This window comes from Apodemus sylvaticus, chromosome 1, assembly GCF_947179515.1.
Source record: "Apodemus sylvaticus chromosome 1, mApoSyl1.1, whole genome shotgun sequence".
In the NCBI taxonomy this organism is placed as follows: Eukaryota; Metazoa; Chordata; class Mammalia; order Rodentia; family Muridae; genus Apodemus; species Apodemus sylvaticus.
In genome coordinates, this window is record NC_067472.1 from 37,613,245 (window position 1) to 37,640,048 (window position 26,804).

The following is a 26,804-nucleotide window of genomic DNA, read 5'->3' on the forward strand; positions in this document are numbered from 1 at the left end:
AGGTGACTCACGTGTACTTAAAAGTTCAGAGAAGCCTTCAGTGGATGACCTTTGAGATCCTTATTTCTGCCTCTGCTTAGCAGGATTGGCTTTCCTTCCAGATAAATCCTCAAATGCCAACCCAGCTCTCGTGTACTTCTGAGGGTTCCTTAGCCTCCACTGTTCCTTCCTACAGCTGGAAAATTACCAAGAGCACAGAAAACAACTCAAGGAAAAAATTATTTCTGAGGTCCTTAGAAGATTTATTCCTACTTTTCAGGTCAATTCACAGAAAGGGAAAGAAGACCAGTCTCACGTTGCGTCTCCATAGAAACCTTACCTCAGTGTCAATCCACAAGTGAGCCTGTTTTCTTTGCCTGCTATCTCAGCTAAGCTGTGAGATTCAAAATAAGCCCTGGATTAAGCAAAGAAACTTCTAATTTGATGTTTTTCCAAGACAACGGAAGTCTTGCTAAATTTGTTGGTAGACAGTCTAGCACAACTCGCATTACTAGGGGAAGGGCAATTATTTAAAACACTTAGGGTTTGTATGACAGCTCAGTTTTAAAGGAACAGAGTATGGGAAGAACCGTGCTCCTGTGACTAAGTATACATAAAATGCATAGTGGCCCTCCATGAACCCCACTGCTGGCTTTGCACTGCAGGGATGACTCCTTGGCTGTGGGGTTCCTTCCCATCCTTTGGGTATGGCGCTGTACTGCATGTACAAAAATTACACAGAGATGCTCCTCCACCTCTGAAAAATGTCCTGCAGTACCCACAGTCTCTTCTAGTCTCACATAGAATTACTGAAAACCAACCCACCTTCCTAGATCGTATCCTCTAGTGCTACAATTCCAGACTAGCAGGAAGTGAAGCCTAATTCTGACCCCTTTTGTCTCCATATCTCTTCCAGCAGACTAGCCCTCTTAGAAAAACAGCACCCTCTAGGCACTCAGACAGGCATACCAGCTGTGTAAAACAGGCTTTGGGAAAACAGCTGTACAGAGAGCCTGTTAACTCTCCCCCAGACCAACAGTGTTACCAGTCCATGGTGGCCTCATCAAGGGTTAGTTTAAAAGGATATGGTGGTGCTGGGCTTCCAACATGGAGGCAATGAAGGTCTTTGCCTAGGCCTCTGCAGTTCCTCAGGGAGGAGAAAAGACCTGGTTCTCTCAGGGTTCTACTCAGTGGAAACCTGATAGCACAGGCCTGGGCTTGGGCATCTCTGTTAAGCTCATCTCTCTCATAGTAGTTTGTGTCTTTCTTCCTTTTGTTTATAAATATTTAGTAAAATAAAACAAATGGTTCTCTGTTTTGATTGTCTTTGTCTTCTAATTCAAGTGTCAATGATAAGTTAAAGTACGAATATCCCAGAGGAAATAATTGACCTATCTAGTGGCATCTAAGCATCACTTTGCAGTCTAATCACTCCTTATTTTTACCCATCCTTCTTTATATTCGATGGTCCATCTGTACTGAATACCTATATCCTAATGCTACCATCCCCAGATGTTTAAAGCCTTGATATCATGATGTTTTGATTTACAAAGAGCATTTACATCACCCTATAACTTTTTAGTTATCCACCTACAGAAATAGAATGTTTGACAGGAAAGTAGAGTTTTTTTCTCATTTACAATAGAAATAGTATTTGTCCCTGAGAAAAGACTCAAAGACTGTCTCACGGGGCCTTTTTTTATTTTATTTTATTTATTTATTTTGGTTTTAGTGTACTTGGGGAAGGACTGGAGTGCATGGGGACAGTTGTAGATGACAGTTCTATGCCTGAGTCACAGTCAATTCAGAGTAATCCATGCTGAGTTTACACCATTGGAACAGTGCAGTGGGGAAGGGATCTCTGTTCCTCCTCCTCTACAAGTTTCTAGGCTCCATGTATATATAACCTGTCAGACTACCCTAGTAGCTGAGAATCTGTCATGGATGTGCCTGGTGCTGTTCTTGTGAGCCAATTCCCTAATGAATAAAGGAGCCAATCACTGGGCAAGTAGGCAGGACTTCCTGGTTGGATGGAAGTAGTGAGGGAGCAGGTGAGAGTTAGATCTCTTTTGGAATGAGGACGTCAGAGGGGTAGGATGTAGTTGCTAGTTTCCTGGTATCATAGCTGATCTGCAAGGATTCACCACCTGAGGGATCAGATTTTAAGACGGTTTACAAGATTGGGTTTTAGTTGTTGTGCCCAGAGATTGAGTTACCATTGTTTCTGAACTAAGTTTGTGTTGTGGCTTCCCTCACATGGTGATTCAAGAGAGAAAAGTACAGCGGCCAAGCGTGGGTTTGCCTAAGGTACAGAGGACCTAGATTCAGTTCTTTGCAAACACAAAGTGGCTCACGAGTGTCTGTAATTCCAGTTCCAAGGGATCTAGCAACCTCTTTGGGGCTCCTCAGGCACCAGGAGCACATGTGGCACACACACATAAAAACACTGACAAAACACTCATAGCCCTAAATTACAATCTTTAGAACAGATCCTTAGAATAAAAATGAAAGATTTTAATATTAAAAAACTAAAAATAATAGTTGAAATTAAAACATAATAGTTTCATCCACAACAGAAGAGATTGTTAATGAACCTAAAATATGTCTGAAGAAACTAAACACAGCACAGCTGCAGCCTTAATGTGGGGAGTGGGGGTGGGGGCAGAAGGGAGGGTGTGAGACGTGAAAGTTACTTGAATAGCTGTAATATGATTAATTGGTCCCAAAAGGAGTGGAGGAAACACTGGGTTGCAGGCAAAACCCAGAAAGGCTATCTGTTCATTGGAACTGGATAGCAAAACAGGAGGTATAATCAGTAACCAGTTCATGTCTAGATAAACCAGACTGCAATCGCAGACAATGAAAGACAAACAAGTAACTGTCTGATTGACAACTAATTTTTCTGCAGAAACACTGAAAATCAAAGGACTTAAATAGAACCATTTATAATCTAGAATCCCCAAATGTAGCGAAAGTCTTCTTGTAAAAGAAACACCCATGGAGTCTTCTAGCCACTGACACAGAGAAGTGGTGCATCAGTGACCCACACACTAAGGAGTACCCCCAGGATAGTGTTGGGCAGAGGGACATTATCGCAGGCAGATTTTGGAATTAAGAGAAACAAGGAGTAAAAGCCAAGAGCGCAGTGTCCTGCATGGTGTGGTCCTAGAAACCTGACTGGAAGATAGGACAGACAGACAGAAAAGCTGGGATTGGCTGGTCTGTGCTCACCACAATGGAAGGCACCAACAGCAGTAGCGACCTGAAACCCCGGCGTTTTATTTTATACATCTGAATCAAGAAGGCAGATCTATTGTAGACAGATGAACAAGGGGGTGGGCTTATGGTACACAGATGATCAAAGAGGCAGGCTTAGCTAACCTGGGTAGGAGGTCTCTGTAGGGCGTAGTCTCGGGCTGCAGTCCTCCCTGAGGAGAAGAACTGGTTCACAGTTTCTGTGCACACCACCAACATTCACACTTGGACCAGATGAAGGCTCTTCCATCCCTCTGAGTCTCACGGGGGAAAGCTTTCTCACGTCTGTGGTCTGAGGCATTAAGGTCCTTAACATGGTTATGCCCATGTAAGACAATACACATTTTATGAGGGCTCTTTACATTTTCTACAGAAGAGATCTTTAAAGAATGAAGTATAAAAGCCAGGTCCCCCACCAAAAAAATAAAAAAAAAAATAAATAAATAAACCAAGTCCGAATTTGACTGTTTTCAAACTGAGAAGTAAATATTGAGGCTTGCAGGGGAGAGTTGTGTGTGTGTGTGTGTGTGTGTGTGTGTGTGTGTGTGTGTACACTCATATAACTAATAACTAAGCACCAGTCATTTCAGATAAGGCAGACTTTAAGGTCAATCTCATTGCTAAAGATAAAGAGGGACTCACCAGGCTCTCCCAGGAAATATAAATGTAAATCTCTAAACTCAAAGACTGGAAAAGCTGTAAGGAAGAAACTAAAGAAATCCTTACTGATTCTAAAATATTCCTAACCCTGCTTCAGTAATTATTAGAGCAAACAAACATCTTATTAGGGCCAAATACAGATTAGTTAAACACACCCAACTTAATGGGTGTCTATAGATACCTCACCAAGAAATATAAACATACATTTTTTTCATGACACAGAGACACATATAAAAATTAACCATGGGTAGAGAATGAAAGGGCTGTCACTATCACAAAGGCCATTAAGTTAGAAAGCGAGGTGAAGTAAGCACAGGACGCATTTGATAAAACGCAACACTCATTTACAATCAACATTCTTCTGAAAGGAACCCTTTAATCTCACAGAACTGTGCCACTGGAGCATCTCGGGTACAAGCGTACAACTCCAGTTATTCTCAGAATCACAAACACCAAGTTTACTTATAACTCAAGTCGATTAGCTTTAATAAGCATCTGTGTGGTTATAACAGTTTACAATTTATTTTAACTTTTATTTTGCATGTATGGGTATTTTGTTTCCATGTATGTCCACACACGTGTATACAGTGCCCTCAGAAGCTGTAACGGAACATTGGATTTCCCTGGAAGTGGAGTTACAGCCATTCACAGTTATTAAATGTGTATTAAAAACTGATGTCAAATGCCATACCTGAAATAGAACCCTTTTACAGTACAGGCATTCAGATAACTCTTTTTTTTAAACAAGGCTCCTCTCTGGTCCAGAGACAGCTGCATCTTCCTATGGTCCTGTGCGGTATCGTGCTCTTCCCAGAGACCTAAGGGCAAAGGCTAGATGCAGGGGATTTGGCCATATTGGGCCAATGGTTACCAGAGCTGTTTACACATCTGACAAAATGGACATCATTGCCATCAATAACCCCTCCGCTGACCTCAACTCCATGGTCTGCATGTTCCAGTAGGACTCTAGCCATGGCAAGTTCAACAGCACAGTCAAGGTTGAAAATGGGAAGTTGTCATCAATGGGAAGGCCGTCACCATCTTCCAGGAGCAAGATCCAGCTAACATCAAACGTGGTGATGCTGGTGCTGGGTATATAATGGAGCCTACTGGTATTTTCATCACTCTGGAGAAGGCCAAGCACACTTGAAGCATGGGGGTCCAAAGAGTCACCATCTCTGCTCCTGCTGATGTCACATATTTGTGGTGGGTGTATACCATGGGAAATATGACAATTCAATCAAGATTGTCAGCAATACTTCCTGCATCACCAACTGTCTAGTAGCCCCCTCACCCCTGCCAAGATCATCCTTGACAACTTTGGCATTGTGGAGAGATTCATGACCACAGTCCATGTCATCACGGCCACCCAGAAGACTATGGATAGCCCCTGTGGAAATCCATGGCATGATGGCCATGGGGCTGCCCAGATCACGATCCCTGCATCTACTTGTGCTGCCAAGGCTGTGGGCAAGGTCACCCTAGAGCTGAACAGGAAGGTCACTGGCATGGCCTTCCATATTCCTACCCCCAATGTATCCATCATGAATCTGACATGCCGCCTGGAGAAGGCTGTTAAACATTATGACATCAGGAGAGTGGTGAAACGGCATCTGAGGACCCACTACAGGGCATTCTAGGCTATGATGAAGGATGTCTCCTGTGACTCTTCCACCTTTGACACTGGGGCTGGCATCAAAGCTATTCTCAGTGACAACTTTGTAAATAGCATTCCTAGTATGACACTGGATACAGCTATAGCAAAAGGGTGGTAGACCTCCTGGCCTCCATGGCCTCCAAGGCATAAGACTCACCAGACCTCCCACTCCAGCAAGGACAGAAGACATAAGAACAAGAGAGAGGCCTTCGATTGCTTAGCCGGGATACTGAGCACAGTTTTCAACCCAGACCCCCAGAATAAGAGAGGGCCTTAGGGAGTCTTACTCTCTTGAATACCATCAGTAAAGGTCACTGCACATCCCCCCCCCTAAAAAAAACCCAAAACTACAACAAAGAGTTCAGAAAAAGAAAAGTTCCCTAAGTAGCGATGAGGGGCACCTATGCTAGCAGCCACCCAACTCAGAGGCTCAGATCAAAGCACTAACAAGCCCTGTAACTTCCCGCATGTCAACACAATGCCTCTGGACCTCAGTTTCCTCATCTAGAAAGCAACATAATACTGTCCTTCAAAGTCCATTTTTTTCTTGTTTCATTTATTTTTATTGGAGCATATTTTCGTTATACAAAGTAATGGGTTTCATTGTGACATTTTCATACATGTACATAGTGTGCTTAAATAACATTTGCTTGCATGATTACCCTATTATCTTATTCCCTGTCCCATTTATTTACTTCTATGCACTTTATTTTTCTCCTAAATTCTACATATGGAAGAAACCATAGACCTGAACAACTGTTTACAGATACTAACTGGCAACAAAGCAAAATATGGAAATCACCAAAGTCCAGTGTGGTAAACCAATGAATATTAGTGGGGTTATTTATAGATATGATTGAGTCAGTCTTAATCTGCACCTGGAGCTAAGGCTGTCTCACAGCCCTCTGCATACAAATCCTGCCAGGAGAGAGCTGGTCTCCCAGGAGTGCTCTCACTTCTAAGCCCAGAGGTGAGATCAACACTTTTGCTCCAAAAACTGTTCAAAGCAGGATCCCCAGGAGTGCACAAGGCACAGGAACAGCTGAGCAGCTGGGACAGGATCCTTCTGGTCTCCATCTGTGCCCTGGAGCTAAAGATGTCCCACAGCCCTTGCACCCATATCCTGCCCAGGAGAGAGCTGATCTCTCCAGAAGTGCTGATACACTTTAGATCACAGAGTCACAGGCCAACAGGAGGGACAAGTCCCGGTCAGAGACAGCAAGACCAACCAACACCAGAGAAAACCAGGTGGCGAGAGGCAGGGTCAAGAACCCAAGAAAAAGAAACCTTTTTTTATGATCAGTTTGACACATGGATTCAGAATGGCGTTGGGTTCATAATGGGTACTCGGTGTCCACTACCAAAAAGTGTTCACGATGAATCGAAACCTCAGAATCCAAAATCAAAGCCAATATTTCAATTTGTATTGCTTGTGAGTTAAGCCCAGCTTGGAGATAATTTCTGGTGACCAGATCTGCTTAGGCAATAGGGAGAAGATACTGCATGTGCAGATGAACTTGGGCGAGAGCTCCTGGCCTCCTCATCGACAGAGCCCCAACTAGAGGGTAGGGTGTTGCTGAGAAACAGGCTGTGTATGTCTGCCTGCCTGGTAACCACTGTGCCAGCTTGCTTTTGAATGCTGTTGTCAGCTGTGGAATGTGTTGACCAAGAGGCCCCCTGCCGTGTGATGAGTTGAGAAAAAGATCCCTTCATCCATGCTCATTAGCACGAATCTGAGAGAACAGCTCTGAATTGTGCATGGGTGTCAGCTTAAAGGCAGACAGGGTATGGCTTTCAGATCTGAATATTAATGCCTGGTCCATAGAGACAAGAAGCAGCCAGACATCCTGTATCTGAGAACTACTTGATGCTTGTAAAAGGATCATGATTTAAAACCGCCCGGGAGCATTTGATAATAATATTATTAATGTGTGAATATCTACCATTAATTGAATGTTTACTATGTGACAGGCACTGTCGTGTGTCATCTTGTCTCACGCTCCTGACTCTATGCAGTGAGAGCTATTATTAGATTCCAATTTGAAAAGTAAGGCACAAGAGATTAAATACCCTGTCTAGTTTGTGCTAGAGGTGGAAATAAAGCCAGGCCCCACTGATACAGTCAATGCACTTACTGTAGAGTCTCCTGTATCGTTCAGCCAGCCCTTAACTCTTTCCTTACCTACCAAAGTACTGTGACCTTGGCTGTCATTATCAGCTGATGTCACTTAACAAACGTCCTCACAACTTAGTAACACATTACAGCGATATATTCTATGAGTCCATGGATCCCATGAGCCAGGTATTTGAACAGGGCTCTGGTATAGTTTTCCCATCGTACCCAGCTCTATGATGTCAGTGTCTGATGGGAAAACTGGTGGTGAGTTGCCTAAATGGCTGGAGCTGAAATCCTTGTATTTATGCTTTAGGTATATGCCAGGCGTCTTAACACAACCACTAAGGTCTTGCCATTCTGACTTGTGTGAGATAGAATCTCAGAGCCATTTGGATTTGCATTTCCCTGACGGCTAAGGATGTTGAACATTTCTTCAAGAGCTTCTTGGCCATTTGAGAGTCTTTGGTTGACAATTCTCTGTTTAGATCTGTCCCCCATTTTTAATTGGAATTCTTTGTTTGTTGATGTCTACTTTCTTGATATGCCTATCTATTTATCTATCTCTATATCTATCTCTATATCTATCTCTATATCTATCTCTATATCTATCTATCTATCTACCTCTCTATCTATCTCTCTATCTCTCTATCTATCTATCTCTCTGTAGATAGTTAGAGAGATAGAGAGATAGATAGAGAGGTAGATAGATAGATAGATAGATAGAGATAGATAGATAGAGAGGTAGATAGATATAGAGATAGATAGATAGATAGATAGATAGATAGATAGATAGATAGATAGATAGATAGATAGAAAATGATCCCTCTGTCAGATGTGGAGTTGATAAAAATCTTTATCCATTCCATATACTGTTGTTTTGGAAGACCAAGACTTTTAACACATTCATCATTGGGAGATATTTAGCCCTGCCCTTTCGTCATCAGTCAAGATGAGCTGAATGCTGTGGAAATTACCAACTCCCAAATCTTAGCATGCTGCTCATGAAAATGAGGTCCATAGGGCTCAGTTTGGGAATCTAAAAGCCGAAGATCTGGAAGACTGATTTGTTCTGCCTCTGGTGAAGGCCTAACAGAAGATAGTGTCATAGCAAGTTCAGGTGTCAAATGAAGGGATCCTATCTCTACTCTGGAAGCCAGAGAAGCTGCATTCCCATAGTTCCTTTGAAGGCATACCACCCTCTGGCTTAAGGAGCTAACACTAGGCTCTATCCTTTAAAGGCCCACTGTCTCCCAAAGTTTAACCAAGGATGATCTTTTAACACATGACTCCTCAGGGGCAAGCTTAAACAATGTCTAACCACGGCTTGGGTTTTATAGCCATAAATCCTATCCAAGGAGGGTGTTTCTGGCCAAAAACTTTCAAGTATATGCTTACTGTGAAGTTCCATTCCGGAATAGCATAGTGTGTGTGTGCACTCCACACTACTGACACACCCATCATATCATCACAAAGGCCAACTTCTCAGGGAGCTATGGTAAATGCAGGGCATGGTCCTCTTGGCAATCCCCGGGGGTCAGAAATCCAAATGGCAGGCTGACAACTCACCAGAGCCAAAAGGGCAGTAAGACACAACAATAGACAGTTGCTGTTTTGAATTAGAATGCACTCTAGAGGCATTCATTTGACATGTGGGACAGCGTGTGTTGTGTTTATAATAAAAGACCAAGGAGTATACCAAGCCACGGATTGACTACCAGCCTGCATGTTCCAACTCCATTCTGGGTCTTTAATGATAGCAACCACTTCTATATCTACCTGTGTGCCTGGGGCAGCCCTGTTCCCTACCCCCCTAGCTTGCTGAGCCTCACTCCTCTGTGCCGCTATTTCACATAATAAAAAAATGATACCTAATGAGGTGTAAATCACTTACCCAGACCACACAGCTCATGAAGGGTAGAGCTAGGTGACCCGCGGAAGTTTGGATCAGATCCATTTCTGCATGTTCTAGGATAAAGAACATAATGCTTCCAAAGAGGGTCTCAGACCTGTGCATGTATCAGGGTCACTTGGGAAGCTTGTTGGAGCCACACACCCCAGGATTCATAGGAACACCAACACTCTATGTCTTTGGCCAGAACCCACAACAGGATCCTTGGGTGATTCTTGGCTGCTCCTTGGGTAGCAGGCTGATGGACAATCTCAGCCGATCCATGGATGCTTTGGCTTCATTTATAAGCAGAGCACCAAGCAGAAGCATGCCAGTGTTGCAACCACAGGAACTCAGACTGCTGTAAATGACAGTGACCTGTATCACAGCTTCTGCAGACGAGAGAAAGAAAAAGACACTGACTCTACAGATTGCAGTCTTTTTTCCTCTTTTAAACTTCTGGCTTTAGTCTTTTAGATCTGTTTCTTCTAAAACATCATGTGAGAGGTAGGGTGTCATCTCCCATGAAACTCACAAGTATGTTCTGCACAAAGAAAAAAAAATTGAAGTGTGCTGTGGAAATACCCAGTGAATAGATGTACAAGGACACAGTGGGAGACTTTGGGAGGGCACGCAGGGGTCTAAACCAGCTGGCATTTCCCCATCCCTTTTTCAGTGCGCTTCGTGTAATGGAAAATGAGGTGAATGCAGACAGAGAAGGAGGGGGGAGTTATGAGCAGAGGACCACTCCCATGAGGCTCAGGATGGGAACTTGTGCAGGCTAGTTTGGATCTACACAGCAGGGCATTGAAAAGTCAGATGCCCCATGTCCTCCAGCCACCAGCTGAACCCACAGAGCTGGTCAGTCTATTCACTTCCTACCCACCCCACAAGTTCTAGGGGTCACCACACGTGGGGCTAAATGGAATTCACATTTGAATAAATAGGACAGCCGTCTTTATGATTCCCATATTTTTGTTAGGTTTGTAATGTAAATGCCATCTCTCGGCTAAAGACCCAGATCAATGACAAAAGTGGGGAGGAGGGTAGAGAAGGAGGCAGATGGTGCCTGCCCTTGTGGCTTTTGTGGGTGGCTTGGTTTTGCTTTGGTGAATCTCCTTGGGAGTATGCCCTCTACTTTAATCTGAGGAGGATTTTCCCCTCAGAAAAATTTTTATGAGGGTCTGTTTTGTTATTTGATGTTCACTCTCCGTGTTGAGCTCTGAATTCTGATTTATCTATAGGCGTTGGTTTTAGGTACATTAGAATAAGGGCAGATATATGACATGAAGTAGGGGAGAGGCTAAGGGTCATCGGCACATCAGGAGTCTGGCAGCCACCTGGAGTGAGAATGGCTAACCACCATCTGAGAAGCCATGTGACACTTGTACATGAGAAGATCACGTCCAGAAAGAAGCTTGGGGAAACAAGGTTGGGAGGGGCTGACTGTCACCTATGAACCATGGATGCTAGGAAACCATGCTAGAGGAAAACCCAGGAGGAGGAGGAGGCTGTGGGTGAGGAGCTGCCTCTGTGTGCAATAGGCCAGAGTCTGATGCCAACAGGTTGGAAAGGAAGAGAAACTTCATGAAGAGTGCTCTAGCCACACGAACAGTGAGTGTGGTATAGGTGTAGCACACTGACCCCCCCAAATCCCAGGGCCTACAATGTTCCCAGTTTTGAAACTGTTTGAGTCCAATGTGCTGCAGGTGGAAAATTCTACACAGTGACTCATGTGATACGGTCCCAGTGAAAATGAAGATGTATTGCGAATATTGTATAAAATTACCTTGGGTTATTTTTAAAAAGCATGTGTGAGAAGCAAAAATAGATTTTGTCTTTCAATGTGGGTTCCACCCCAAGATATTTCATTATTTATGCATATATCCCCAAATGAATAGAAAAGAAAGAAAAGAAACTGGAAACATGATTCCCAGCACTTTGAGTGAGGGCTGCCCAGTTAACATAAAGATGTCGCCATGATCTGCTTCTGTGAACTGGCCTGATTGTCACTGATGGCCTCACTGTCTAATGTAATCTTTACATTAGACATTACATTATAAGACAAATTTTGCTCTTTAGTACCAAAAGACTTCAGAGAAGTCACTAAGTGCATACATACCATGATACTTACATGTCCTGCTTACTTGTCTTTCACAGCACATGTGTGATTTATACTTTTTCTACTCCCACCCTTGCTGTGAAATAATGACACAGAAACACAATGGAGTGCTACTCAGCTATTAAAAACAATGAATTCATGAAATTCTTAGGCAAGTGGATGGAACTAGAAAATATCCTGAGTGAGGTAACCCAATCACAAAAGAACACACATGGTATGCACTCACTGATAAGTGGATATTAGTTCAAAAACTTGGAATACCCAAGATACAACTCACAGACCACGTGAAGCTCAAGACAAAGGAAGACCAAAGTGTGGATACTTTGATCCTTCTTAGAAGGTGGGTCAAAATATCCATGACTTACAGCCAACCAACAAACTGAGCATAGGGTCCCCAATGGAGGAGCTAGAGAAAGGACCCAAAGAGCTGAAGAGGTTTGTAGCCCCATAGGACGAACAATAATATGTACTAGCCAGTACCCCCAGAGCTTCCAGGGACTAAACCACCAACCAGAGAGTACACATGGAGGGGCCCATGGCTCCAGCTTCATATGTAGCAGAGGATGGCTTTTTCAGATATCAGTGACAGGAGAGACCATTGGTCCTGTGAAGGCTCAATGCCCCAATGTAGGGGAATGCCAGGTCAGGAAGGGGGGTGGTGGTCAGCAGGGGGAGGGGGATGAGATAGGGGCTTTTCAGAGTGGTAATGAGGAAAAGGGATACAATTTGAAATGTAAATAAAGCAAATATCTAATAAAATAAAAACAATAAATAATTTAAAAAAGAAACCCATTATATTTGTTAAAAGCTTTGGGCTGTAAGCTGGGCAGGTTCTGAGCTATTCTAAGCCAAGTATGTTTGCCTGGTCTCCTTCCCAGCCACATGACCAATTACCTGCCATCTTAGTCTTGATCTGGCACTTTCATCTTCATTCAGTCAGCCCGCCTGAGACCCTCCCTTACTCTCAGGGCACGGAAGTTCCACCATATCCTCCCTGCCCAGCTGTAGGCTAATTAGCAATTTCTTCAACCAGTCAGGAGGTGATGGAAAACAATGTTTTTACGAAATACTGAATAGTATCAAAGTCTGCAACTCCCGATCTCTGGGAACAGAAACCAGTATATGAATACACAGTGCACAAAAATATCTCCCAACTGGGACCTAAATGCCATTGTGAAACAAGCCAGCTGAAGAGTCCTTTTACAGTTTTCTTTTTGACTTCTCATCAATATTTCACAACATCTCATGCTCATCTAATTCAACAAATCATCATTCTCTATTGTCTCCAAGTCACTGAATTTCATTTTTTATAGTACACCTCTCATTTGTATACTCACATCTTACTCTTTATTTTGGTAATTATATTGAAATAACTTCATATCAGTTATTTGAATGAAGTGAACTTACTTGTGGTTGTTCATTATAGAGGTTGTACAGTTTAATTATATGAAATACATGCCCCCAGATTAATATGTCCACTGCTCTGATTATGATAACTTTTGGCTCCAAGGATGGTAATGGCCCCCATTTCATAGTGTATTAAATCAGTGAGCCCCACCCTATCATTTAGACCCCACTCATATCAGACTGGCTTTCGATCTCTTAGTATTCTCTTAGTATTCAGTACATTGAGACTGCTTGAGCTATCTGTACCCTAAAACCTGAACACCCGTCAGTCTCTAATGCCCCTCTCTTAGCTCAGGCTTCCTTTTCCAGAAGTATGAACTCTTTACTTTTTCTTTACTCCAATACTGCCCACCTCTTCTCTATCAATGCCTTTGTTTTGAATTTTGTCTTTAAATGGACTCACTTTATACTTACGTGCAAGTTTACACGAGCAATCCACACTGAAACAGAATATGGTTTGATAAACAGGAGTGCATGGTACACATACATTTAGCAAAAATATACATGAGAATGTCCTCAGGGGAGGTCATTCTGCAGGCATAGTGCTAAAGGTCAGTGTGAACAGAGTTTCTTGTTTGTGGGAGTAGCAGGATTGAAGAGGGCAGGCAGGGCAGCTTGCCCACTGCCTTCTGTCTTATGGGTGTGTCTGAGGTAGGCACTCTGCTCTTCAGAAACCAGATAAGCAATAGAAGGTCAGGGAGTGATGCTTGGTCCTTTGCCGAACTGTGTTCCAAAGCTCTCCAAGCCACCCTACCCCTCCAGGAATACTGAAGAAACTCAGTAGCCAGGGTGGTATAGGACAGTATAGATTCAGCCATTTTACAGCATTAGCATGGCACCATCTTCCCAGAATGTTCTCAGGATGGCAGGGCAACAAAGGATAAGCTTTATCCTCACACTGAATGTGGCCAAGGGTTTGGTGGGGCTGTAACTTGGAAAGGATTAGTGTATCAGAGGAAGAATGGAGGTTTCCAGACTTCCTGAATGCACAGTCTTGCTTAGTAGTAGGCTTATGCACGTCCCTCTCATGAGTTAATTTCTGTGGGCTTGAGTAAGACCTCATAGAACAGTTTTCTGTCCTGCTTCTGTGTCCCGCCCATTCTAATCACACGTACAAGCTGCAAAATGCACTTTGACTCCACACCTCTAAGGTAGAGATCCATCCAAAGCCTGTACAGTAGCTAGCTCATTTCGAGTTGATTATCATCCTTCTTTCTTTTCCAGGCAGTGCTGAGCCCTCTCATAGCCATCGCACTGAAAATATCCCAGATTCACGAGAGAACCGGCCGGAGAGGACCCACCGTCATCACCTGAGCTCGGCGTGGCCGAGAGATGCTTCACCATGCCTTCTTGCTTCCTGTTCATGCCTCTTAGGACTCTGGGAAAACAAAAGCTATTTTGCTGATGGGGTGGGGGTGGGGTGAAAGGAGGGTGGGAATGGGGGGAGTACCCCTTTTGTTTTGACTTGTCCAGTTCTTCTAAAAAACAGCAGGGTCTTTAGTTGTCTGCTGTAGCTTCACTATTGTTTAATACCTGGATTTCATCACACCAAAGTGCTTCCCTTTTTTGAGAAAAATTGGTGCCCTAGGGACTATTAATCACATCCCCTGTATATTTCTAGTGTCTTGTGTGAAAGGATTCTGAGAGACAGGAGAGAGAGAGAGAGAGAGAGAGAGAGAGAGAGAGAGAGAGAGAGAGAGAGAGAGAGAAGAGAAGGAAGGGGAGGGCTTTGGGCACACAGAAGACTAGCAACATAGTGGAAGACTCGTTTGTATCCTTATTCAGATCTACCATGGTGAAAGGTTTAGAACTTCTAGGAGACACCCCCTCCCCCACTCTGGCCACCCAATGGCCAAGTTTCCCAGCCTGCCAACATCTCTGCACCACCTCCCTTACTCTTCTACTCTTCTAGGGTTTTCTATGATTCACAACTACACACCTCCAACAAGGCATATAAAAAGGTGTTTTCCTTTCAGTTATTTTGCATGTAGTATTCATTTAGCTACCAGGCTGGCTGCATCCCTCTGAATGTAGGTAGGGAAGGATTTTCTAGAAAGGTCTAAAAATGAGGAGGACGCTTTCTTGATTATGTCACAGAAGCCAATACATGCATTTGTATAAATCCTCCCAGGAAGAATACCAGCACGTGTTCTGATCTTGCTCATAGTGGCCGGATAAAGAAAAGCAGAGGGGCTGAAGTATTTAGTGAGATCGTTGTGGGCCGGAGGAGTCAGAGAGGTGGATTGTCACAACTGGCTTTCTTTGCCTGGGAGGGAAAGGGACCTGGCAGCTCCAGCAGGCACGTGGACTGGGGCAGAGTCCTCTGCCAGGCACGGGATGTGTTTGCTTATGTTTATCTCCCTTGGGAACTGTGGCTTCGCTTATCACACCATTTGAGGAGGTGACCTAGTGCCCCTTTAGTGTTAGGCAAGGCTTGATTGCTGTCGTCAAGGTCAGTGCAGCAAGGAAACATTCCCAGATAGGTGTTTGTTTCCATTTTCTCTCTGTGCTTTTGTCAAAAACTTGCTAGGGTATTTAGTAGCCAATAAAACAGAATTTACTTATTTTAACCTCCATGTAAGATTGTGGGTCTCAGCTCCTTTGTGTCTCTTGTGGCTTTGCCATTCCAGCAGTGGCCAGCTGTGCTGATCATCAGCTGCTGCTCAGAACACCGACTGCTGTTAGCTCTAATGGCTTGCCAAACAGATTCTAAAAGTAGGACTGGGGTGGGGGTGGGGGGAAGGAATTGCTCAACATCAGTTTTGGGAATCAACAAAAAATAAAAATGGCCTCTAGTAAAATGATTTACTTCAGAATAATAGGAAGATGGCTTTTAGCTGAGTTTTTTTTTTTTTTTTTTTTTTTGAAAAACAAAAAGTTATAAAAAAAAAAGTGTGTCACACATGGAAAACTTTTGCCTTGTGGTTTTCATTCTCATTATCTCTGGAGTAAAGGTCCCTGATAACGTCTGTCGTCTGTCCATTCATTCACTGTAGACATGTTGTCAGTGTGATCTGACAGATCCTTTGGCATATCAACTCTAGCTGTTAGCTGGGCAAGCAAATATTTTTTTCAATTTCCTGAACTTAAATCATGTCTAGCTTTTAAGTTCAAGCTATTCTATTTAAACATTCTGCTTTCTTTTTTAAAAAATGTATATGTAGTAGCCCAATGTATAGTTACCTATTTGCTCATTTACTCATTCATTCATTCATTCATTCAGCAAACACTGGGTGAGCAGCTAGCTACTCCATGTGCATTCCTCTTTCTGAAGTAGCAGGAAGATGAATGACGTTATTCTTGCTCTTAGGAAGTTACAATTTTGGGAGAGTTGGCTGTGACAAAAACCCAGAAGTCATTGGGGAGGTATAAATGTTACAGTAGAGATGCAAGCATGAGCTACAGGGCCATCTCAGGGTAATTGACTCAGAACTCATGGGACACCTGTAACAGGACACTTTTCCTAAAGAATAGGGTTTCATAGGGTCCACAAGCATTTGTATAATTCGCCAGAGATGAATAGAAGCAGTAAGACAGAACAGTCTTTGTTAGCAGGATTTAGAGAGGAGATTGACTTGGGGGGGGGGGGCACAGCTGGTGTGGTGGGTGACATTCAGGCAGACACAGGATATGACATCAAGGGCAGCAGATCTGAGCAGCCACCATTTTCTCTCAGCTATATTAACAAACAGTAGGTTTCCCTCAGTGACTCTAGGACATGGCCTGTCTTTGGACCCTCTCAAGTTCACATTGCTGAGGAATTATTTCTGCCTTAACCCAAGATTGTGTATGTGTGTTCTTGCGTTATTCCCATGTGAGATGGAAGCCAGCAACACACTCTTCCCTATATGATGTTCTGCTTGTCAAAGATAGAGGGCCAACAGCCAGCCTTTAAGGGCAAATGACCAGAAGGTCATTGAGATGGCTGGAGGGTGGCTGAAGGCATTACTGCAGAAGCCTAACAAGAATTCAGTCCCCAGTGTTTAGATAAAGGTAGGAAGAGAGACCTTACTCCAAGAAGTTGTCCTCTGACCTTCACATGTGTCCTGGATTGTGTCCTCCTCCCCAACCCCCACCCCTACACGCAATCATTTTTTTTAAAATAAGAATAAGTGGCATGAGACATACAAGAGTTTTGCAGGAACCAGCACAGTGAATCGCAGAAAAGGCTATGGTTAAAGTGAAGTAGCTATTAGGGCTACTCTGGTGATCTTCTAGCACTAAGGGCTTCCCTTACTGCAAAATATGTATGCCTCAAGAAAGTGTCAAGCCAACACACACACACACACACACCTGGTTCTTAACCAGGACTTCATTCCAAGCATCTAGGAGAGTTGGAAATGTGTATGTATATAATAATGCTAGGGAGGCATTTATAGGAGGAACTGGCATAATAAATATTGTGCCTGCCAGATGTCAGCCATTTCCCCAAAACAAGAGGTTGCTATGTTTCATCCAGGATTATTGAACTTCATCATCCTTTAAAAGTGGGGTGCGTATAAAGATGTCTCAGATGGTAAATTGTCTCAAAAAGTATTCACTTCTGGCTTCCACATATATGTGTACGTATGCATTCACACATAAGGGTAGCCATTTTTAAAGAGAGAACATTTATTAAGCCTTACTGTTCAAAATTTCCGAATGTATCTATTATATTTGCAGGTCATGAACGCCTTTACATAAGAAGCGTTAGATGGATTGCCATCCTTGATGGAGCCCTGGGCTAGAGCTGACCACACTTAATCATGGCAAGAATGATAGTATCATGACTTTGGCCACCCACAGGTCAATATAAGGCTTGAGATTTTTAGTGGGCAGATCCATGAGCTATGGCCAAGGTAGAGGATGAGAAGCATCTGTGGATAACGACAGTGAAATGACTCTATGCTCATGGCTAGTAAATCAGTGTTTGGACCAGCAACGGTTACAAATGCCAAGAGATTATCTGAGGTGGCAGAGCTTAACAGTAGGCCCATTTCACTTCAACCAGCTGAAGGCTTTACCAGCAGAAGCATCCCATGCACTTGACAGCTCTGTATGTAGTCTGTAATCTTGGGTTGCCATGGAACTTTATAGAACACACCGGAGACATGGGTTACAAATGCATGATTTCCCTTCTTTTCACTTCTTTCATGGAAGTGATCTTGAATGATGCTTCACCAAAAACAGTACACTTAAGGAAATGTTGACAGGCAAACAGATGTCTCAGTAAAAAAAACACCTATAGGTTTTTGCATGGAGAAGTCAAGACAGAGCCCAGTACAACTCAGATATGCAAAGACCCAGCCATCATGGTGCAATCTATACTGACCTTGCCATCCTGATCTTCTAGGTGCTGGGGGCATATCTTAAACTTGTTGTTCACCATAAAACTATCAACTGGCATGCGTACCGTTGTCAGTGTAGATGAGGAAGAGAGACAACGCCATGGAGACTTTCTTCTCCTCATTGTGTCATAGTCCGAATGCTCTCTGCAGTATCCATAGAACCATGGCTCCCAACCCAGCAGCGTTTCATTTGATTACAAACCTGAGAAAGAATGAAGATGCCAGAGCTCCTTTCCTTGAGAGCATCCTTTAGGGGAAAATAAGTTATCATTTATTACGGTAGGACATATTGGTTTGACTTGCCCACTAGATTCTAGTTGAAGGAATTCTAAAATACAAGACTGCTTTGGATAACACACAGGTTCTTGACTCTTGTCATGTACATGTACATGTATTTAGAAACATGTGAAGGAATATGAATTGGTGCTGATCTTTTTCTTTTTCCCTTTTTCCCTTTTTCCCTCCATCCCTCCTTTCCTTTGTTCATTGACAGAGTTTCTTGTAGCCCAGGCTGGCTTCTAACTTACTATGCATCCAAGGCTGACTTTGAACTCCTGATCCTTCAGCCTCTACTTGGCAAGTGCTTGGGTTGCAGTTGAGTGTCATCATGCCCGTCTTTAGTTCCTTTTAAAAAGGAAGCAACCGCTGCGGTCAATCTTGCCTGGGTTTGCAGAAATGCAAACTCATCTTTATAATGTGAAGAATGTTACCAAGACTTACGTTCCTTTGCTGATTCATTTTCTGATCCAAAAGGTGACAAAAGCCGGGGGGACGGGGAGGAAAGTCTGAGGGCAGGTGGCTCAGTGGGTAAGTGTGTTTGCCATGAAAGCAGGAGGTGCTAGTTTAATCCCCACATGTGCCAAGAACATCAGGGAGAGCCTTGGAAATTCACTTGCCAGCCAGCCTACCTGAAACAGCAGGCCTTGCCACCCCATGCATGTGTACATACATACACTTGTGCACACACACACGTATGCACAACACACACCCCACAAAATAAATTTTAAAAAGACTCAATACAAAATTTATTGCCTTGAAGAGACTACCACAATTTATGCAACCCGAGTTGAACATTTGTTTAAGCCATCCACAGCTGTACAGAAACCATCTATTCTGCGTGCGAATTTGGTTAGAAGTCCAATAATGCTGGCCAATCAGACCCATAGGGGGAACTGCCCCGTAGAGGGATGAAAGGAAATGACAAGAAAGGAGTAATGAATTTCACTGCTAATAAACTACCACGTTCCTGCTAAACAACCATCAGTGGCCTTTCTATCTAGCCATTCTCTCATTGTCGTGGAGTCAAAGTAGAGATTCACAAGGGTGTGTGTCATGGACTAGGGCTTTGTTCATTTGGCATCAAGTGTTGATCAGGCTGTTCCTGACCTGTGTAGGGGACTGCGGACACCCAGTCCCACCTTGTTGACTCACTTTCTTGACAGCTTCATTCTTCCCTGTGAGTTTTCAAAGGCTCACCCATGCCTGCCATTGTAGCTGTCAGTAGGATGTAGGAAAACTCTCTGACGAGGGCCCAGCTCACAGGCAGGAAGCAAGGCTGACATATTTTAACTGAGAAGCCCAATAAACCTAAGGCCACCCAGCCTTCTCCTTCAAGGGTGGAAGATAGTGCAGTGACCCAGAACATCGCTTTCTGTTAGGGATCGCCTCTGAAATGGAGATAGCAGTCTAAGCTGCATCCTGAGAGGAGGAAAGAAAGACACCTCTAGCCTAATGCAAAAGTACGAAGTAAGTTCCCTCGCATCCTTTGGGTTCTTCATCTTCCTTCAGGCCACTGTTTTATTGGACACATTTTTTTGAAGTCTTGCAGCCTCAGTTGAACCATTGGGTGGACAGGAATGGGCATGGTTCTCACCTTGTAAAGATGGAGTGGGGGTTAAGTAACCTGCACAGGAGGCTTAGTTGGACCTGCTGTTTGAAAGGCATGCTATCGGCACAGACACCTCACAGACAGCCTGCTGAGCGTCCTTCCACCAACCTGTTCTCTGATTTTAAAAACTCACACAGAGAAAATGAAACCTAAGAGGGACCAATGGGTTAAATCTAGAATTGTAGTTCTCTATCCAGAGACACCAAACAAAACAACAAAACAAAACAAAAAAAACATCCTGGTAATAGAGATATGGCCTTACATGTTTTAATCACTTAAATTCTGAATTTGGCGGGGGTGGATCTTTGAAAACGACATATAAACACTTTTCAAACTTCACAAAATTTATAGCAAGTTGTATATTAACATCACCCTTGATTCTCTGTATCATGAATTAAGTTTTCCATCTAGTCAACTTGAATCTATAAGAATTCCTGTGTGCTTGTACAAAGACCTCTTAAAGAAATAACTCAACATGTTGTGTTTGAACCATTTGAAAGCAAATGTTACAGTCTCTTTCCTTTGTATAGAAAAAAACCACACATAATTAAAATACAATGATACAAAATAACACTCCTAGGCTCCTAGGGCATCTCCCTTGGTGTGTGTGAACGATGGTGTCACTCAGGGAGCACAGTCAGTCGTGTGACGAAGGACTGCCTCCCAGGCATCCTTTCCTTTGGTTCTTTGGGTGCATCGTATGAAGGGACAGCTGTCCCACCCCCAGCAAGCGTATCCTCAGACTTGGGCTGAGGTGACGAGGTTAGGAATGAGGTGGAAAACACCTTCTCAAAGGTTCATCTAGGTTGGGCTTTGTGGGAATTTTCTGTACCCATGGCCTGCTGGTGGCTACCCCCTTCTTGGACCTCCTGCTGTCCTTGAAAGGCTAAACTTGAGTCCCTGGAACCCATGGTGGCCTTGTTCCAGTGCAGGGTGACAGAGCAACTTCCCAGTCCCTGGCCAGCCTCTCTTCTCAGCAGCTGATGAGTTCTGAGAGCTGGAGGGCACTCCCTGCCTTCAGCACTGGGCTTGGCTCCTCAGCATCCTGTGCCTTCCTTGTAGCTGCCGCATCTGCCATGATCTCCTGGTAGGGTGGCGGGGCCTCTGCTTGCAGGTCACTCTCATCTTCAAGGTCTTCAAGTTCAAGGCTTGTCTCTGTATACAGAGGAGGAGGGAATCCTGCAGGGCAGGCCTGTTTCTCAACATCCAGGCTCTCTTCATAAGCCGGGGGATAAAAGTCAGGCCTGTGGAAAGAAACCCACAAATGTGCACGTGTTATTTAGGCCTCGGAGGTGAGGAAGCGTATGTCTGCCTCTCTCAACTTAACGTTGTGTGAAGCTAAACTGCTAAGAAACAGAGTTTGAAACATATGTACTTTTCTGATATCACCGGTTTCTAAAAACTGCACATCCTCCCAGAAGAACCCCCGTCACCTTCAGACATAACAGACCTTCCTGTTCCGGACAGCATTCGAAGCAAGTCCACCTTGCTTGCTCTTTCAGTCCGAGAAGCAGCCATTCAGTGCATCATCAACCCTATCAACTTAGGTGACACAGGGACTTTGACCATGTCCCACCTCTCTTTCGCAGTACTCAATCCTTGTTACCATTCACACACATCATCTTCTACTCCACTGCTCTCAAGACCTCAGACCTTCACAAGCAACAAAATAATGAATGGAAACCACTCGTGACAGGCAGGTCCATGACGGAATAAATGCTACCACTCTCTCCTGACCCATTTTCAAGACCTAGGCAGCTGGTTTCAGAGAAAACATGGGAAACACTCTGGTTGCAAAGGGCATCAGCTGAGAGCTTCGTGAGGCTTTCCCCTGCAGAGCAGGAATGCCAGCCTACCCGTGGTTAAGAGTCATCTGCCCCACCTGATGGGAATGCTGGTCATCTTGCCCATCTAACTAATTTCTAAATGCTTCTGGCTCCTCCATCATGAATGAAGGTGGGGGTGTGGCAAGAGGAAGCGAGGCAGGGTGAGCCCACATGAGTTGTGTATTTATAGAGGTGATCTATCCAGTGCCAAAGGGAGTGTTTATGGAGGGTAACCACAACAGAGCAGGACCTGCCATTTGTAGCTGCTGCTCCGCTCCAAATATCACAGAGCCAAGGGCTAAATAGCAGAAGGAGCTGTCTACTGTACGATGTAAGTCTTGACCTTTCCCAGGAATAGCCATGGTTGAGTCATGGGGACAGAAAGGTGAGCGCTACCCTGGAACCACTTGAGAGACTGCTGAAAAGATTGCTCCCATGAATTCCGCCACTGGAGGAACGCTCACTTGGATGTCTCTGCCTAGCTATTTTGAGTGTAAGCTTTTAAGATATGGAACTTTCCAGGTTGCCTCTGTGCACTGAGCGTCTTATGATGCAGCAGGAAGGGGCAGTGAGGGGTGTCAAGATAGTCACGATTTACTTTCAAATACTCCAGACAAGGGAATATATGAGTGTGTTGGTAAATTTCAGATGCATCATTTGCTATTAGCAAGAACTCATAGGATAGATACACACATACACACACACACACATACTCACAAACACCTGCACAAACATACACACAGATACATATACACTCATGTGCACACACACAAAGCCAAACACACAAACACACGCAGAAACATGCACATGCGCAAACACACAAGGACATAGACACAAATGCACATACAAATGCACATACAAACATATATACATGCACACACATGCATGAACACACACAAAAATATACAGACCTGCATACACAAAAACACAAACGTATACACACACAATCACTCTAGGCATACCTTCTAAATCACTCTGTTATCTTAATTTAAGATGAAACCCAAAGAATCCCTAGTTAATCTAACTGACCTTGGAAATGGATTCTGATTGTTGTCTCTGGTGTGATGGATGCCAACAATGTAGAGTCACTGGTAAGAGGACTCTTATTCAAAGTACACGGGATAATTAAAACCTTTTATGATCTTCCTACTCGTGTATGAAAAGCACAAAAGGACTTACAGATTCTTACATCCTATGCCTTAAGACACCCTATACCTTAAGAACAATGTTCTTGTATTTGGTCAAAAATTAGAAGATCAATGCTAAGTTAGCCAACTGTGAGGTTGCCTGAATCTCCCCTCCCCTTTGGGTAAAATATAAATAACATGTATTACTTGTGAGGGCATTAGTGATATTAGTGATCTTATATTGCTGCAAACTTATCCCTAGAATTTTTATATCACTCCAAACTACAGCCCAATGATCATTAAATAATAACTCTTCTTTTCTCCCACACACATCCCAGTCCTGGGAACCACTGTTTTACTTCCTGTCTGCAGTAGCTACTTGGTGTAAGTGGCTGTGGTAGCTCTTAGTGTTGGTAGAAAAGGCTGTGGTGTAAGTGGCTATGGTAGCTCTTGATAGGAACAGAAATAGTACAGTGGCTGTTCTTTCTGTTTGTCAGATATCACTTGCCATAACGTTTTCAGTGTTTACCTATCTACGGCACGTATCAATTAATTTGATCTGTCTTAAGGCCAAGAAATATTGCAGTGTGTGTGTACACATGACACTTAAAAGGTCAGTCATCTAGAACTTCCCTTAGCTACAGAAGTTGCAGGACTGACTTGACATCTGCTTGATCATTTATTGTGGCTAGAACTTGGTCTGGGATTTTGTTTTGTTTTGTTTTAATAATTCAGTAACCAGGTTATCGGGACCATCTAACCATCACCTGCCTTTAAATCAACCCCCAAATGTAGGAAGAATCTAAGGGTTGTGCCCTTAATTTTTTTACCGTGGGCATGAGGATCTTGCCGTAAGAAAATTCCCTCTTATGTTATTGTTTTCCCCCCAAAGACAGCCCTGCTCCCCCCAGGCACAACAGCTCCAGAGCAAATCGTCCAATGGTGGTATTTGGAGCCTTGCTGCATAGCCTCCTGTAAGTGGCTCCACTATAGGACTGTACTTCCACTCCCCTTCCCACACTGTGGTGACTCCTCTCAGCCCCTCTCAGCCCCTCTCACACCCTCTCACACCCTCTGGCGCTCAGCACATACCTGTCTACAGTGGCCAGGGGAAGGTCCTGGAAGGCAAGGTGCTGTCTGAGTACATGGTTGAACATCTCTTTGTTTTCATTTGCTTGGCGGTAGGTACCCCAGAAAATTCCACTCAGAAGGATCACAAAGCCCATAGGCAGAAGCACATAGGCCACGACCAGATTCCTCTGGGAGTGGAAGATGGAGTTGGAGATGAAAAAGCCCCCCAGACAGATCATCAGGAAGCCTGTGAGGAGGGAGAGAGCGCAAAGAATCAGCCCAGTCCTGTTCTGCATTCTTCTTCTCTGGAGCTAGTCTGACCCTGCCACTCCTCTGCTTCCAGGCCTGCTGGGGGAAGAGCGCTCACTAGCCAGGTCACAGCCTTATACACAGGAACAAATGGCCTTTGAACAATTAAATGAAGCAGGCACCGGGAAGCTATTCATTAACCACTGAAAGTTACTGTAATATCCTCCGGGGGAACCTAGAAACATAACACTGTGTCCTCCAGGAAGGGGAGGCTGCACGTACCCAGTCAGTTCCTGGTTGGTGGGTGGGACCTCAGCTGCTCCCAGGTACTAGAGGAGAGGTCTGAATCCTTTTGATTGTGAAGGCACAGGTCTCTCAACCCTCGCTATAGGGAAGCCTGTACTAAAGTTAGAGACATTAGCATCTCTCTATAAACTATTGCCTTCATTGTTTGGCAAAGAGTCCTTTCCCGATTTCATTTTCTCTTTCCGTACTAAAAGGACATTTTGCCAAGGCTCTTAGTGCTCTGTCTTGCCTGCTGCGTCAGTGTCTCTGCCCTTCATTGTCCCAATAGTCCCAGTACTGGGAAAATTCCGTGGGAGCAGGCCAGGAAGTGATCTTTCTGTTGATTGTTGATCTTTCTGTTGAGAGAATTCCAGGAGGAGAAGGAGCACACTGGAGAAGGGACTGGAGGTGGGGGGGCGGGGGGGAGGGACCAGGTGTAATAACTGCTATTTGAATTCTGTTCCTGAATTTTCCTGTTGTTGGGGTGCAGATGTTGCAACCCATCATCCCCTCTGACTGACAGGTGCCCGTTAAGTATTTATTCTGTGTGGCTTTAGTGCAGGCCACCATACCTGGTTCATTTTATGTGTTTCACCCAAGTCTCTTCCTGCTCTCAAAAAAAAAAAAAAAAAAAAAAAAAAAAAGATCCACAGGCATTTGACCTAAGGGCATTCTCCCTTATAAATGTATAAAGCTACAGCATGATAAAGCTATCACGGATACCAAGAAAGTGCTGTCATAAATTCCTCCCATTTCACCCTACTCTCTGTCCCCCACACAGTTCCACAGGGCACAGTAGCAGATGAAAGGCTCTGAAAAATCTGAAACCTTCTCCCTACAAGACATCTTAGGTCAAATGTGTCTTAGCAGATGCTGCCAAAGGGTGTTCCTCACCCTCACCCTCTTCCTTCCATCTCTGCTCTGTCGCATTGCCCTAAGAATGTTCTGGAAGCTGCCTTATGCACTCTGCCTGAAGTTTTTTTCTTTCATCTCTGCAGTCTGTAGTTATAAACACCTTACTGCCGATCCTGCTTCAGGCCTCACTTCCTACCTTTCCTTTACTTAGTGCCTTGGCACGTCCACACCGAGACACGTCTCCCCACTGGGGTTCCTGAGTCACTCCTACCTAGACGCTTTCCACGTTCCTCCATTGTCATCCCCTGTCGTTTGCTTTTCCAGCTGGGAGGTGTTTATTTGTGCAGAGTCATAGTATTTATACTTAGATTCTTTAGCCTTGTACCGGACATTTCCTTAGTTCCACCTCTGAGTTAGAGCTAGGAGAGTCAGGAAGACACTAGAGATAAAAAGAACAATTGCAGGCACTTCCTCGTTCCGCCTACTGACCCTACATATATTAGCTTTAATTCCAACCTTGAACCACTCTCATCTTCTATGCTTATTATCTTTGTGGTCTAGCCCTTATCTCCCTCTGTTTTCCATTCCCGTGACGGTCTCTGATGACTCCCGTTCCTATGTAATAGTCCCCTCCATTTGAGGGTGAGCTGTACCTAGTGATCTGATTCCAGACAGTAACATGTGGCATCTCCCTCCTTCTCCTCCTTCAGCATCAACAAAAGACACAGTTTTCCAGTCAGGTTTCTTCCTCTCCAGCATCCCGGAGGTGGCGCCTGTCATTCCAGAGCAGTGTCTGGTTGTGTTGATGATGTAGAAGATGGTTGTGTCTCGCTGAAAATTTCAGGGAAATAAAGCAAAATTATAGAGAATTGGGGGAAGGAAGGGCCCAGTTTCTTCATATCAAATGTATATAAAAGCAAAAGGATGTTTCTGGGGATAGGCTATTCTAAGAGTTTGAGGAGAGATATGGCATCAAGAGAGAAAGTGGAGGAGACTCTTCAACGTCTTAGTAGAGTGGAGAGAAAACACTACTGTGGGAATGAGAAGTGTCTAGGGACTGTGTATCCTTCCTTCTTGGTGATCGAGGGAAAC

The 26,804-nt window shown here is 44.0% G+C and overlaps 2 protein-coding genes across 3 annotated transcripts in view; one reads left to right on the forward strand and one right to left on the reverse strand.

The window, feature by feature from the left end:
- Nucleotides 1–15,660, forward strand: part of Pgm5 (phosphoglucomutase 5) — a 193,203-nt gene extending 177,543 nt beyond the window's left edge. The window contains exon 11 of the mRNA XM_052188060.1: nt 14,309–15,660. Coding sequence (XP_052044020.1) covers nt 14,309–14,398 — 90 coding nt within the window. The 3' untranslated portion in view covers nt 14,399–15,660. The remainder of the gene's footprint in view (nt 1–14,308) is intronic.
- A 3,747-nt stretch (nt 15,661–19,407) lies between these two features.
- On the reverse strand, nt 19,408–25,250 carry Tmem252 (transmembrane protein 252). 2 transcript variants are annotated; one of them, XM_052188128.1, is made up of 3 exons: nt 24,855–25,250; nt 24,345–24,570; nt 19,408–21,543 (listed from the first exon to the last, which is right to left on the reverse strand). In XM_052188128.1, exons 2-3 carry the CDS (start codon nt 24,560–24,562, stop codon nt 21,273–21,275), a joined length of 489 nt encoding a protein of 162 aa, XP_052044088.1. In that variant the 5' UTR covers nt 24,563–24,570; nt 24,855–25,250; the 3' UTR covers nt 19,408–21,272. The 2 variants fall into 2 exon arrangements, with proteins under 2 accessions (XP_052044088.1, XP_052044084.1); XM_052188124.1 differs by lacking the exon at nt 24,855–25,250 and having other exon boundaries at nt 24,345–24,815.
- Nucleotides 25,251–26,804: the final 1,554 nt, after the last annotated feature.